This window comes from Gadus chalcogrammus, chromosome 17, assembly GCF_026213295.1.
Source record: "Gadus chalcogrammus isolate NIFS_2021 chromosome 17, NIFS_Gcha_1.0, whole genome shotgun sequence".
NCBI classification, from domain to species: Eukaryota; Metazoa; Chordata; class Actinopteri; order Gadiformes; family Gadidae; genus Gadus; species Gadus chalcogrammus.
Window position 1 is genome coordinate 3531366 of NC_079428.1, and position 13365 is coordinate 3544730.

General features: G+C 52.3%; 1 protein-coding gene across 2 annotated transcripts in view; it reads left to right on the forward strand.

Annotated features, from left to right (window-relative positions):
- Window positions 1-13365, forward strand: part of LOC130370056 (regulator of G-protein signaling 12-like) — a 35142-nt gene that overhangs the window by 17924 nt on the left and 3853 nt on the right. For both annotated transcript variants that reach the window (XM_056575697.1, XM_056575698.1), the window contains exons 4-11: window positions 4207-4228; window positions 6933-7114; window positions 7802-7894; window positions 9222-9365; window positions 10742-10924; window positions 11614-11764; window positions 12299-12396; window positions 13289-13365. The exon at window positions 13289-13365 is cut by the window's right edge and continues 130 nt beyond it. In XM_056575697.1, coding sequence (XP_056431672.1) covers window positions 4207-4228; window positions 6933-7114; window positions 7802-7894; window positions 9222-9365; window positions 10742-10924; window positions 11614-11764; window positions 12299-12396; window positions 13289-13365 — 950 coding nt within the window. The remainder of the gene's footprint in view (window positions 1-4206; window positions 4229-6932; window positions 7115-7801; window positions 7895-9221; window positions 9366-10741; window positions 10925-11613; window positions 11765-12298; window positions 12397-13288) is intronic.

A 13365-nucleotide genomic window follows, 5' to 3' on the forward strand; every position in this document is an offset into this window, starting at 1 on the left:
AGAACAATGAGTTTAAAAAAGAGACTTTCCTTTAAGAAAACCTGGTTCTTCAACGCGGTGAGTAGCTCTCTCTCTCTCTCCGGGCTCTCTCTCACTCTCTCTCTCTCTCTCTCTCTCTCTCGCTCAGTCTCGTCTCGTTGTCTACGATGTGCGCCCGATGTTTGTTAGGTCAGCTGTTTTTGCCATTGCACTCTCTTCTCCGTTGAGCTCTTCCCCTCCGAATCTCGAGGCAGCTGTTTGATTCAAAGTGTGTGTGTGTGTGTGTGTGTGTGTGTGTGTGTGTGTGTGTGTGTGTGTGTGTGTGTGTGTGTGTGTGTGTGTGTGTGTGTGTGTGTGTGTGTGTGTGTGTGTGTGTGTGTGTGTTGGATAGTAAGCCCTACCTTCGGGAAATTTCTGAACTACTATTCAGAAGTGAACCAAAGATTTAAAGGGGGGGAGAGAGCGCGGTAATTCCGGCTTTGTTAAGGCAATAAGCCACATACATTTGTGTGTGTGTGTGTGTGTGGTCGGCAACATGTCTTAACGGGTCTTGGGTGGGAGCCCTCCCGGTTCGTGGCCGCCGCGAAAGCACGGGGCGACAAAAGCGCGATCAGACAGAGTGCTGATGAGTCTATTTGCATTCCGTCATTCGCCCGACCTGCGGATAACAGACGTGAAAACAGCAGGCTGTTTACACGCTGAATGGGGATCTCGGCCACCAAACACATCAAAGTGGGGGTCTTAGAGCAACTTTGGCGTCTTGGAAGCGAAAGGCGCAGATGTACAGGGAGGGAGAGAGAGAGAACGATAGGGTAAGGGCGATGGAGGGGGGAGGGAGAGTGAGGGTGAGAGAGCAAAGTGAGGGGACTGGGCTTCTCAGCCGGTGCCACCCAGGCTGGCCTTGGGATCTCACTTCAGGTGTGAAAACAGGAAGGATGTGCAACCCCCCCCCCTCCCCCCTCCTGTGAAAACCTTCCCGGGGGGGGAACACAGACGGCACTGGCGTGTTGAAAACAAACAACCACAACACAACAAGCTGTGTGTCTGCGCATGGCCGGGGTGGGCTGTCCTTTTAGGGCTTCAAGGTCTACGACACCTGGAGTCATCTTAAGGTGTTAGCGTAAAGCCCGGAGAGACGCGCACAGGAAGCACTTTGGTCAGAAGCATCTTGATCCACGGGTGTTGTACGAATGTCAGCTCCTAGCGGGGCAGCTAGTAATGGATAAATACACCTAGCGTAGCTAGTGATGGTTAAAGGCTCCTCGTGCTGCAGCTAGTAATGGTTCAGAAGGCTCCTAGTGCAGCTAGTGATAGTTAAATGCAAGAAGAAAGTATCTTTGAATAATTTCATTTTAAATGGTGCAATGCTGGTTTTTTCTTACACACACACACACACACACGCCTCATGTCGCAAAGGTGTGTGTCACCGGAATTCTTGATGGTGCCGTCATAAGTGTGTGACGTAAACTTCCGGGAGTCGACTCCGGTCCAAGCGGGGGCGTCGTCGTACAAGCCTCCCATTTCTGGACTAGTTGTCACATTGTTGTCCGTTGCTTTGGGATTAGTAATACCTGGGCTTGGCCATCATCAGTAAAGGAGGCTTCTGGGATACGCTGTTGTCTATCTAGCGACCCCGGGTTTAACAATGGCAACAAGTAGGCCAGCCTCCTCTTCTTCTTCTTCTTCTTCTTCTTCTTCTTTATTTTTCTTTTCTTTGTGTTGGATGTTTAAAAATACGCCCAAACATCCCCTCCCCCCACGGCCTCTCCTCCTTTAGAAAAGCACGGGCCGGGCGGTGTGTTTGACTGGTTTGTGGTCGAGCTGTTTTTAGCTCCATGAAGGCAGAACACCCAACTGAGTGGCCCACCGAACTGTGTTCTCCCCTGGGTCCGACACCACCCAGTGGAGGTGGCCCCTGGCTGTTGACGAGATGGGTGGGTGGGTGGGGCCCTTACTGTCCTACAGAAGCCACAGAACGCAATTAGTGGCTTGACTAGCAGGCAGGGCTATGGGGGAACATACACACACACACACACACATGAGGGCCAGTACTGATGTGGGCAACTCCCAAAGAAACGTGGGGACGGCCGTGATTGGTTGGAGTATTGTACCGCTTGGCCTTCTGTGTCATGAGCACAGATGTCAGGCTCTGTGGACACACACATGTACGCAGACACACACACACACACACACACACACACACACACACACACACACACACACACACACACACACACACACACACACACACACACACACACACACACACACACACACACACACACACACACACACACTCTCTAACACGGACACACGTGTAAGCACCCTCACACACATGCACAAACATCCGCACGAACACACGGTCACACACAGACAGACACATAAACATGCAAGCTCAAGAACACAAACATATACACACGCAGAAAGGGCTTTGGCACAGTATGCTACATGTCTGGTCTGATTCTACAGGCAATAGATCAACCCGGAGGGATTCATCGGCACTGCACGAACCGCAGATGACAGTCAAATTAGCGGGGCGATCTATAAATACAGTCGCAGCCCGGAAAAAACAGGCCTCCCATTATCCCTGATAAATTATGCACGCACTCGACACTGCTCCGAAGACAATATAATCGGCGATATTAATGTGATGTGCCGAACGCTGCCTCACATTTATTAGCTGGATGGCTTCTCTTTTGAGGGAGGCGTCTAAAAATAAAAACAGGGTCTGCGTGTGGAATCGCTCTCACTCCGTCCCGTTCCCTTGACATCGCTCAAGAGGATTCGGAGCCATTCGGAGAAGGCGTGGAGATGAGGAGCCTTTTCTCCAAGCCACCGCGCAAGTGTGGTAACAAGTGTCCCGTTTGACGAGCTAGAGAGACACACACACACACACACACACACACACACACACACACACACACACACACACACACACACACACACACACACACACACACACACACACCCCCCACCGAACGAGATGGAGCCTTTAAGCATTCACACTTTGAAGTGGCAGCTCAGAGGAGAGTCGTCTGGAAATAGTCCCCCTCCTGATTTCAAGCGCGTCCTCCTACGACGCAGGGTGGCTTAAAACGCGGCGTTCTTGGAAGAGGCTCCTCTCATCTCCTCCTCTGCAAAGTAAAAATATTCCACCCCACTGAAATCAACACCGATAAACTAAGACTCCTTTCCCAAGACTTGTCCGCGTGCCCTCAACTGTGAACAGCGAGTGTGGTTGTTTTTAACACGCGAGGGCCGAATTCTCAACGAAACCCGCAGAACCATTCCAATAACCCGGGGCGAAGCGTTAGCTTGTGAGGCCACTTTACCGATTTTTGAACCGTTTTTATTTATTTTCCCCCATTTTCATTTCAATCTTGACGTTGAGGCGTCTCTGCGCCGGGGGGGTGGAGATGCCTGTGAGACCTCCGGCCCTGAGGGGGCTCGTCCTGCTCCCCTCCCCGAAGCCAGTGATCTCAAGCGGCCCTGTGAAGCACTCTGAGGCCCCCATTAGCAAGTGAAAGGAAGACAATTACAGCCGCTGATGGCCACTCCACCGCCATGGCCTGATGAGCCCTGATCTGTCTTGTGTAACACCCGGCGGCAGGAATGTGTGTGTGTGTGTGTGTGTGTGTGTGTGTGTGTGTGTGTGTGTGTGTGTGTGTGTGTGTGTGTGTGTGTGTGTGTGTGTGTGTGTGTGTGTGTGTGTGTGTGTGTGTGTGTGTGTGTCTGTCTTGTGTGTGGGTTGGTGGGGTCGGTGTGTGTGTTTTGGGGTCTTTGTGTGTGTGTGTGTGTGTATGGTTGTGTTTCTGCACTTATGTCCATGTGTGTGTGTGTGTGTGTGTGTGTGTGTTGGTCTGTCGCGGGGTGGATCCGGAGGGGGTGTGAACAGCTGCATACGAGGTTGTATTTGTTAAGCGGTGGGGTCCCCCACCCGCTCCACTCGCACGTTAACGGCCCTGCCGAGGGACCAAAGGTTCAACCCCACCCAGCAACCCACCCATCGCTCCACCCTCCCTCCAGGAGCAACACAACCCTACACACTTTCAACCCCACCCTCCCCCCCCCACACACACACGCCCATGCCGCTGGCCTGGCTCCTCAGTGTGTCTGCAGGAGATGCAGGCTGAGGCTGTGTGTGGAGCCCAGCCTCCACTTCCATGTGTGAGTGCGTCGGGTCCCGAGGGCAGCGTCTCACTCATGTCTCTCTTTGTTCTCTTTCAGTCAGCGGCTTCGTCGGATGGCGGTGAGTCACTTTTCATTATTACCATTATTTGATTGTCCGAATGTGTTCTGATTTAAAACGTGGTGTGCCGACCCTTCCATTTTGGTGTGAGGTTATGACTTCGGTGTGTGTGTGTGTGTGTGTGTGTGTGTGTGTGTGTGTGTGTGTGTGTGTGTGTGTGTGTGTGTGTGTGTGTGTGTGTGTGTGTGTGTGTGTGTGTGTGTGTGTGTGTGTGTGTGTGCGTGCGCGCGACGAGTATGTTGAAGGCAATGGCTCTTTAGTTGAGTTAGTTTTATTTGACAAAATCCCTTTTCTGCACCGAATTCCCCCCATGGCTGCTCTTTGTCAGCTGGAGGGGTTTAGCGGATGCCTGGGTTGTTAGGTCGAGGCATGTTTGCTCCCTGGAGACCCCCACCCCCACCACCCCACACTCCTTCACACTCCCCCCCCCCCCCCCCCCCCCCAAAACGACGCACACTAACGTTGTGCTCCCTTCACCCCAGAGCTGCAACATGGTTAACCCAGGAGGCCGAAGCCACAGACCATAATACTATGATCTGTGAAGATCAATACTGTGATCTTCCGCCAGGCCCGGAAGATCCCCGGGACGTTTCCCTTCTCCCTTTTAGTCTCCCTTCTCCCCCAGCCAAAGGGCTCATGGGCTGGGGCATGCAGCAGCTCCTAGATCCGCCCAGTCACTGCTCAGAGCTCATCCAGTCTGTGTGTGTAATCCTGGGGATGGTGATGACACAACTGTTGATTCACCAGATACCTAAACGCAACCAGGAAGTGACCGCGAGTGTCAGGGCTATGCACAACGAGGGCCGCGTGACTCAGAAGTGATTTTAAACGGTCGCTCGGGACATCGCCGTCGCCTAGTCACCGACAGGTCGAGGGCCGCTACGCCCCGTTTCTAAAGAAACGTAGTGGTGTGTCACGCTGGTTAACGGGCGGCCAGAAATACCCCCGTCAATCTGGGAGAGAGACAAAAGATAAACACTCGCCAGAGTTACCAGTCACGGCTCCTGCATGGCCTTATCTGTTGGACGTTATCAGAGTGTGTGTGTGTGTGTGTGTGTGTGCACGTGTGTGGGTGTGTATATGTTGCAGCGCCCAAAGGGTGGAAACAAGACGGGACAGAACACACTCGTACCTTGTTGCGATTCGCTCTTCCTCTTTTTCTTTTCTTTTTAGTTATTTCCTCTTTTCTTTTGTTTCTTTTGTTGCTGTTTTATTTGCCTGGCGCTCCTCTGGTATGGGGGGGGCCGGCAGCCCTAAAGGGTCCCATCTGCCGCATCGTAGCAGCGAGCTAGAGACCCTTGATGCCCTAGCAGTAAACCACAACCAGTTAATTTAGCTCTTTAGCTGTGGCAACCCCCCCCTGAACCTCCGTCCTCCTAATTCTTCTTCTGTGCCTTTTTTATGTCGCGCCAGTTTCCTGTTGCCGCTTCTTAAAGGTCCTTTCTAATCAGAGAGAGAGAGAGAGAGAGAGAGAGAGAGAGAGAGAGAGAGAGAGAGAGAGAGAGAGAGAGAGAGAGAGAGAGAGAGAGAGAGAGAGAGAGAGAGAGAGAGAGAGAGAGAGAGAGAGAGAGAGAGAGAGAGAGAGAGAGAGAGAGAGTTCCAGGACAACTGCTTTTGTGGCCGCAGTACAAAAAGACCCCCTTCCACCCACACCACCCCCCTCCCCTATCTCCAGTCTAGCTGTGTGGCATCTGTCAGGCCTTTAGGGGGGCTCTCGTCTTAGACCTCTTGACTCCAGGGCCCTGGTCTTCTTCCAAAACCGTTCCACTTTAGTTTGGCGAGTTTAGCTAGTTTGTTTGTTTACTTCTCCCTGAATGCCGGAGCCGGTTGAGGACGGCGGTTTTATTCCGGGGGCCATGTTGTTTGTTTATTTCGGTAACCAAGAGGTTATTGAGGCTGAAGGACCTTATTATTGTTATTGAATTTGAATCATTCTCGCGAAAGCCAATCCCAATGTCTGCATGGTTACCACAACTGCGCTGACTGGCATATATTTAGTGGAAATAAACATCTCCTGGAGTGGGCGGAGGGCTGATATTATCATGGTTAGGTTTTCGGCGCTCGCAGGCAGAACGGCAACAGGTTAGATGCTTTGGATCAACTGATATCAATTCTAAATGAATTACTTGTGTATATTTCTCCCTCTCTCTCTGGTTCTCTCTCGCTGTATCTGTTTCTCTTTTTAGTAGTTCTCTCTGAATCTCTCTCTCTGAATCTCTCTCTGGTAATCTCTCTCTGCATCTTTCTCTCTGGTCCTCTCTCTCTGAATCTCTCTCTGTATCTCTTCCTCTTTTTAGTACCTCTCTCTCTGAATCTCTCTCTGTATCTCTTCCTCTTTTCAGTACCTCTCTCTCTGTATCTCTCTCTTTACCCTTCTCTCTCTGAATCTCTCTCTGTATCTCTTCCTCTTTTTAGTACCTCTCTCTCTGTATCTCTCTCTTTACCCTTCTCTCTAAATCTTTCTCTGAATTTTTGTCTTCATCCTTCTTTCTGAAGCTCTCTCTGTATCTTTCTCTCTTTTGAGTCTCTCTCTCTCTCTCTCTCTCTCTCTCTCTCTCTCTCTCTCTCTCTCTCTCTCTCTCTCTCTCTCTCTCTCTCTCTCTCTCTCTCTCTCTCTCTCTCTCTCTCTCTCTCTCTCTCTCTTCATCTCCTTCTCAGATTTGTGGCTTTGCCCTAATGTCCCTCTCCCTCTCTCTGTGTCCAGACTATGGCGGCGGCGGCGGCGTGCAGCTCCAGGGCTGCTGCAGCCAGAGCAGCCTGACCAGCAACGGCAGCCTGCCGGCGGCGGCGGGCTGCCACCGCCGGCTCTCGGACCAGAGGGTGGCCAGCTGGGCGGCCTGCTTCGAGAGGCTGCTGCAGGACCCCATCGGAGTGCGCTACTTCTCGGTAAGAGGGAGGGGGGAGTGGGAGGGAGAGGTGGGAGGGGGAGGATGAGGGGGAGACAAGGGGAGAGGGAGGATGAGGGGGAGACAGGGCAAGAGGATAAGGGATAGGGGGAGAGGGAGAGACAGCGATACTTCCTTTTATATATTTTGACATATTATGACGTAGTATTACGAGTATTAAGAAAAGCGCTATATATGCAGCGTGTATACATTCTGATGGACTTATTTCTAGGTCTGAATATTAATGCGATGAACACGCATCTTAATTCAACCAATCGGTTACTTGCATTGCATCACCACTCATAATTCCAGCTATTATTAGCCGTAGCAGTTTGCTTGGGGCTACGCAATATCCCTAGATTTGTTTATACAGGATCCAACAGGGACTGCCATGAAAACAAAAGGATATCAATAGCCCATAGGTCAACCATCTCCGGCAAGCGGCCCCCACATGAGTATCAAGGTTGGGGACCCCTGGTCTCTTGGTTAGGGGTGTGGGTGGAATGCTCCCAGTCTAACCAGTAGGCCTCCATCCAACCAGCAAGATGCCCCATCAACCCGGATGGGATTTATGTTGTCGTCGTGTTATTGCGCTGGGTGCTAATCCCGGTACGAGCTGGTTTACTTAGCGCACTTGGTGTTCTGTCTTTGGTAATAAAAAGTGTTTTTTCTGACCCGTCTCATGTAGGAATTTCTAAAGAAGGAATTCAGCGAGGAGAATATCTTGTTCTGGCAGGCCTGCGAATACTTCAGTCATGTCCCTGCAACCGATAAAAAGCAGGTAGGTGATTGTGTGTGTGTGTGTGCGTGTGTGTGTGTGTGCGTGTGTGTGTGTGTGTGTGTGTGTAGGTAGGTGTGTGTGCATGTGCGTGCATCTGTGTGTGCGTGCATATGCGTACTTGTGTGCGTGTGTGTGCTCACCCTCATCCCGTTCTCCTCCTCTCACCCCTGGGGGTCCGCTGTGTTCGGGAAGCGATGTCGTGTGTGTGTGTGTGTGTGCACGGTACTGCGAGAGCTAAACTGTCCCTACGGCAACGGAACGAAACGCGCGTCGCTGTGTGTCCCTGACTGGCTCCCAAGACCAAAGGAGAATGCGTGAAAAAAAAGACAACAAACGAAAATCAACAATCCCGTTGACGCAGGCCGGTAATCAGGGCGCCACTCAAGGCGAGTGCCCTCATCAATCCGTCAGGGGTCCGCCATGGGGGTCTTCAGAAGGGGAAAGAACGCCCGCAGCAGCCCCCGCGCCGCCTCGCCTGCGCCGTTTCAAACGGAGATGTTTAAAGTTTACTTGTGCTGCAAATTTTGCAATTATAACTCAGAGTTTCGCCCGGCGCTGGTCGCTTAGCAACATCAGGGGGCAGCGGGCCCGAACGCCTTTCAGAAATAGGCATCTCGTTACCAGGATGTTAACACGCCCCCTCCGCGGAACGCCTCGGCTCCCTCGCGCTGCCAAACGGGCAATTTGTCTTTTATCCAGCAAGACACACACGTACACAATCAGAGGTACACACACACACACACACACACACACACACACACACACACACACACACACACACACACACACACACACACACACACACACACACACACACACACACACACACACAAACAGATACACACACAGAGAAACACACACACACACGTATATATATACACACACTCAGATACACACTCAGAGACACACACACACACTCAGAGACACACATTCGGAGACGCACACATACACGTATACACACACACACACACACACACAAAACAACCAGTACATGAGTCTTTGTGGTTGCTGTGTTTCATCTGTGGGTGAAAAGAAACGCAGCAACACGACTCTGCTGCTGCCGTAGTGCTCTGTTAGGATAGCTAATGCGCACTGATCCCCCCCCAAAACCCTCGCACCACATGGTACAGGCCTGGCGCTTGTCATTATACGGGCCGACACAAGATAAAAGTCACAAATACGTCCTCAACTTCGAGTTCCAGGTCTCTACTATTCCATTTTCTGTTGCCGTTTGTTTGTCCATTTCGAATATAAATGCACGGTCGATAGAAAAACAAAGCACTGCGTTCACTTTGTGTTCAAATGCATTCTTTAAACCCCAACGCAGTTGTCCCAGCGGGCGGGGGAGATCTATGACAGCTTCCTGTCCAGCAAGGCCACCACGCCGGTCAACATCGACAGCCAGGCGCAGCTCGCCGACGACGTGCTGACGTCCCCGCGGCCCGACATGTTCAAGACCCAGCAGCTGCAGGTACGCACCGCCACGGCACGCCGCCGCGGCCACCGGCCCTCCACGGCGCCTTATCCACCACCGCTGGCGGCCATCTTGGTTGCGAAACGGCAAACGGCTGATTGGGGGGAACTGATTGCCGAGTCGCCGCATTTTGAATGCGCTGGATTCAGAAGATGTTTATGGTGCACACAGGCCGTCCTTAGCGCCGCAGGGACGGGGACATTACATCTACATTCAGGGCATTTAGCAGACGCCTTTGTCCAAAGCGACACGGTACAACCAGTCGTACGCGCATTCGCACACCGGCGGCGGAGTCGACCATGCAAGGCGACAGCCGGCTGGTCGGGAGCGGTTAAGGTTAGGGGCCTCAGTCGGGGACACCGTTGAGACTCCTTCCGCCCTGCCGCCTGAGCTAAGCCGACATTAAGACACGACCCGCCGTTCACCGAGCAGAGCTACGGCAAACACGGATATGGATTCTAATGCAGGGAGGATGATGATGATGCATCATGCATTAAAAGAATGAAACGAGAGAGAGAGAGAGAGCGAGTACCGCGTATGAGTAATACAGAACCGTAGTGCTCTCCCAACTGTCCATGGCTGGCCCCTCCGGACACTTAGCGTACGGAGTGTATGAGCTATGGGGCCGGGCTGGTGGGGGGGGGTGGGAGTCATTCTGCGGTCGTCCTTCACTCACTGTAAACGAGCATATTGCATGTTTCTTCCCGCTGACCATCTGGGTTTATTTACAACGGGGCGTGGGTTGTTTTACCCGAGAGAGATAAACACAAACTGGCACACACTCCCACGCGGTGCACACACACACCGCTGTGTGTGTGTGTGCACACAAACACACACACACACACACACACTCAACCCACGCCACACGTGCACCTCGGTCATGCACGCCTGTAGACACACATGAAGGTTGGGTATGGTGTTTAATGGCAGGCCTGTGTATCTTCAACCTGCGCGTAAACAAAGCCGCTTCTGCAATGTTAGGACACCTGTCATAACAGCCCTCATCACCATATGTTAAGACCACTTCCAGCCGCCCTCCCTCCCTCCCTCCATTCACCCGTCTCCTCAGCTCCCTTAATCCACCCTCTCTCACTCTCTCTTCTCTCTCTGCTCCTTCCCTCCCTTTTTTGTGTGCAGGCAAAATGAAGATGATTTTTAGACCCCTGAAAATTTATAATATGTGTTTTTAATGTAGGACGTTCTCCCTGGAATCCACATTTCAATATTGAACTTTGCTTTGAAGCCCCGTGTTTGATTCCACAAAGACCTTTTGAAATTGATCTCTCTCTCTCTCTCTCTCGCTCCCGCTCTCTCGCTCTCTCTCTCTCCCTGGCTCGCCCCCTCTCTCCCCCCCCCCCCCCCCCCCCCTGCAGATCTTTAACCTGATGAAGTTCGACAGCTACTCGCGCTTCCTCAAGTCCTCGCTGTACCAGGAGTGCATGCTGGCCGAGGTGGAGGGGCGCGCCCTGCCCGACCCCTACCAGATCCCCTGCAGCCCGGCGCCCTCCAAGCACAGCGCCAGCTCAGAGCGCTCTGGCCTCTCCACGCCCAAGAAGGTGAGAGGGGGGAGGGAGGGAGGGAGGGAGAGAGGGAGAGAGGGAGAGAGAGGGAGAGAGACCGACCTATCGGACGACATTACGGCCGTTCTCGCGGCGGAATAAAATAATAACATCCGGACATAATTCCAGGGGCTCTGAATCGTGATTCATCAGAGCGTGATTCAGATTGTTTTGGTCGATTCCTTGTGGCCGTTTGGCGCGAACACAAACCCCCTCGTCCGAGTACGGGCACGCGATGTCGTACCGGAGTCTGAATCATGTCCGTTTTATGAAAAAGCAAAATTTGCATATGCATGGAACATTCGCAACGACGGGCCCCGTGAGTCACAGCCTGTATCGTCTTCCTCGTCTGTCTGTTTCCAAGGACAAACGTTTGGTTGGCAATGAGTTGCGTTTGCACAACGGCGGCGACCACGACGAGACCGTCATAGGTGATGTCCTATTGGTGGTCTCCAAGCCCCCCTGGGGGGCTTGGAGCACCAATACCACCAATAGGACATCAGCTATGAGGGTCTCGGCGTGGTCGCCACAGTCTCCAAGCCGAGGGGTGTCTCGGAGTCCAAAGTTTAGGACCACCGTTCGTCATGACATCCCCTACGAGGGTATCCAAGCCCACCCGAGACCCTCTGATCCTAACCAGGAAGCTGCCCCCCCCCCCCCCTCCTCCCTCCCCCATCTCTCCATAGGAGGCCAGGAAGCCGCGGACGGGGCGCTCGATGACGGAGGACGCGCAGGGGGAGAGCGCCGACAAGAAGCGCGGCATGTTCTTCTCCTGGTCCCGCAACCGCAGCTTCGGCAAGGGCCCCAAGAAGAAGGACATCGGCGACGTCAACCTCGGTGAGCCCCCCCCCCCCCCCCCCCCCCACACACACACACACACACACCGCCGTCCTATCGTCACGATCAGCAGCATCACCGCGTTGTGTTTATATGATAGTCATCGTCATCACTATAGTTATTTTATGATTATGGTTATCATCTTCAATCATCAATACTATTGTTATATTATTATCATCATCGTCGTCACTACTATTGTTACAATGTTATTACGATCGTCTTGTTCATCACTGTTTTTATTTTATTATCATCATCGGCGTCATCATCATAATGTTACTATTTTATTATCAACCCTTGTTAATATTTAACTCAACGCCAGCCCTGTTATTGATATGTCTGACCTCTCCGGGTCGTTTCATTGGTTAATTCATTTCTTAACCCCCCCAGCTTTGCAGATGTATTAATGCGCTACTGTGTGTGTGTGTGTGTGTGTGTGTGTGTGTGTGTGTGTGTGTGTGTGTGTGTGTGTGTGTGTGTGTGTGTGTGTGTGTGTGTGTGTGTGTGTGTGCGTGTGTGTGTGTGTGTGACCCTCAGACTACTGGGGCAGTAACGGCCGGCGGGAGTCCCAGGGCTCGCTGTCCTCCGGTACCAGCATGGAGCTGACCCCTTCCTGCTCGGCCGGCAAGCTGGAGGTGAGAACACCCCCCCCGTCCAGGTGGCGTCGTCATGGCAACATGGAGAGGAACTGGATGGCAGGCAGAAGGCCGCATCGTAGCGCAGAACCTCATAAAAGACTCCAGAGTTTTTTGGCTTGATTCTTTTTTTTTTTTGGTGGGCGCACACTCTCTCTCAACCCACCTGTTCTATATTTACGGCTCGCAGAACTGAAAACGCTGGAAGGGAAAAGACGGAATACTAAAGTGTCCTTATCCCTTCGTGGACAGAACATTACTTGTAGACTTTTGATTCGGCTGGCTCCGGACACACCTCCGTCTCAAAGAGAGAACCGACTCAGGGGGGTGAGGTTGTGAACCATCAAAGTCTGCAGCTAACGGTCAAAGTCTAACGATCAAAAAAATGTAAACAAAAACAACGCAATATCTGCCTGCTGTAGACTGGGAGAATAGCTGTGGAATGCCGAACGTTCTCCTCCAGACGTAAACTTAAAGATTGCACGCAATGCTAGCACAACCACAGCGTCATCCGCCAACGGGATGTATGCTTCTTCATTGTTGAAGATGATAATGATCTTCCTCCTCCAACGAACCACGAAACCATCACTAATAATAGTTATAAATGATGGTTACACAGTACGTAGTATAATTGTTTTACTTGCTAGTTAATATTTTACAGAGGGTTAAAGATAAAAAGGCGTTGGTGTGTGAGCCTAACCCTACACACACACACACACACACACACACACACACACACACACACACACACACACACACACACACACACACACACACACACACACACACACACACACACACACACACACACACACACACACACACACTCGGCAGCGCCCAGTCTCCAACCCTCCCTCCCCTTCTCTTCCCCCCCCCCCCCCCCCCCCTCCAGACGGACAACCGTCAGTCGGTGGCGGGCTGGGACCGGGCCCCGGGCCCCGGGCCCCAGAAGCAGTGCAGCGTGACCCT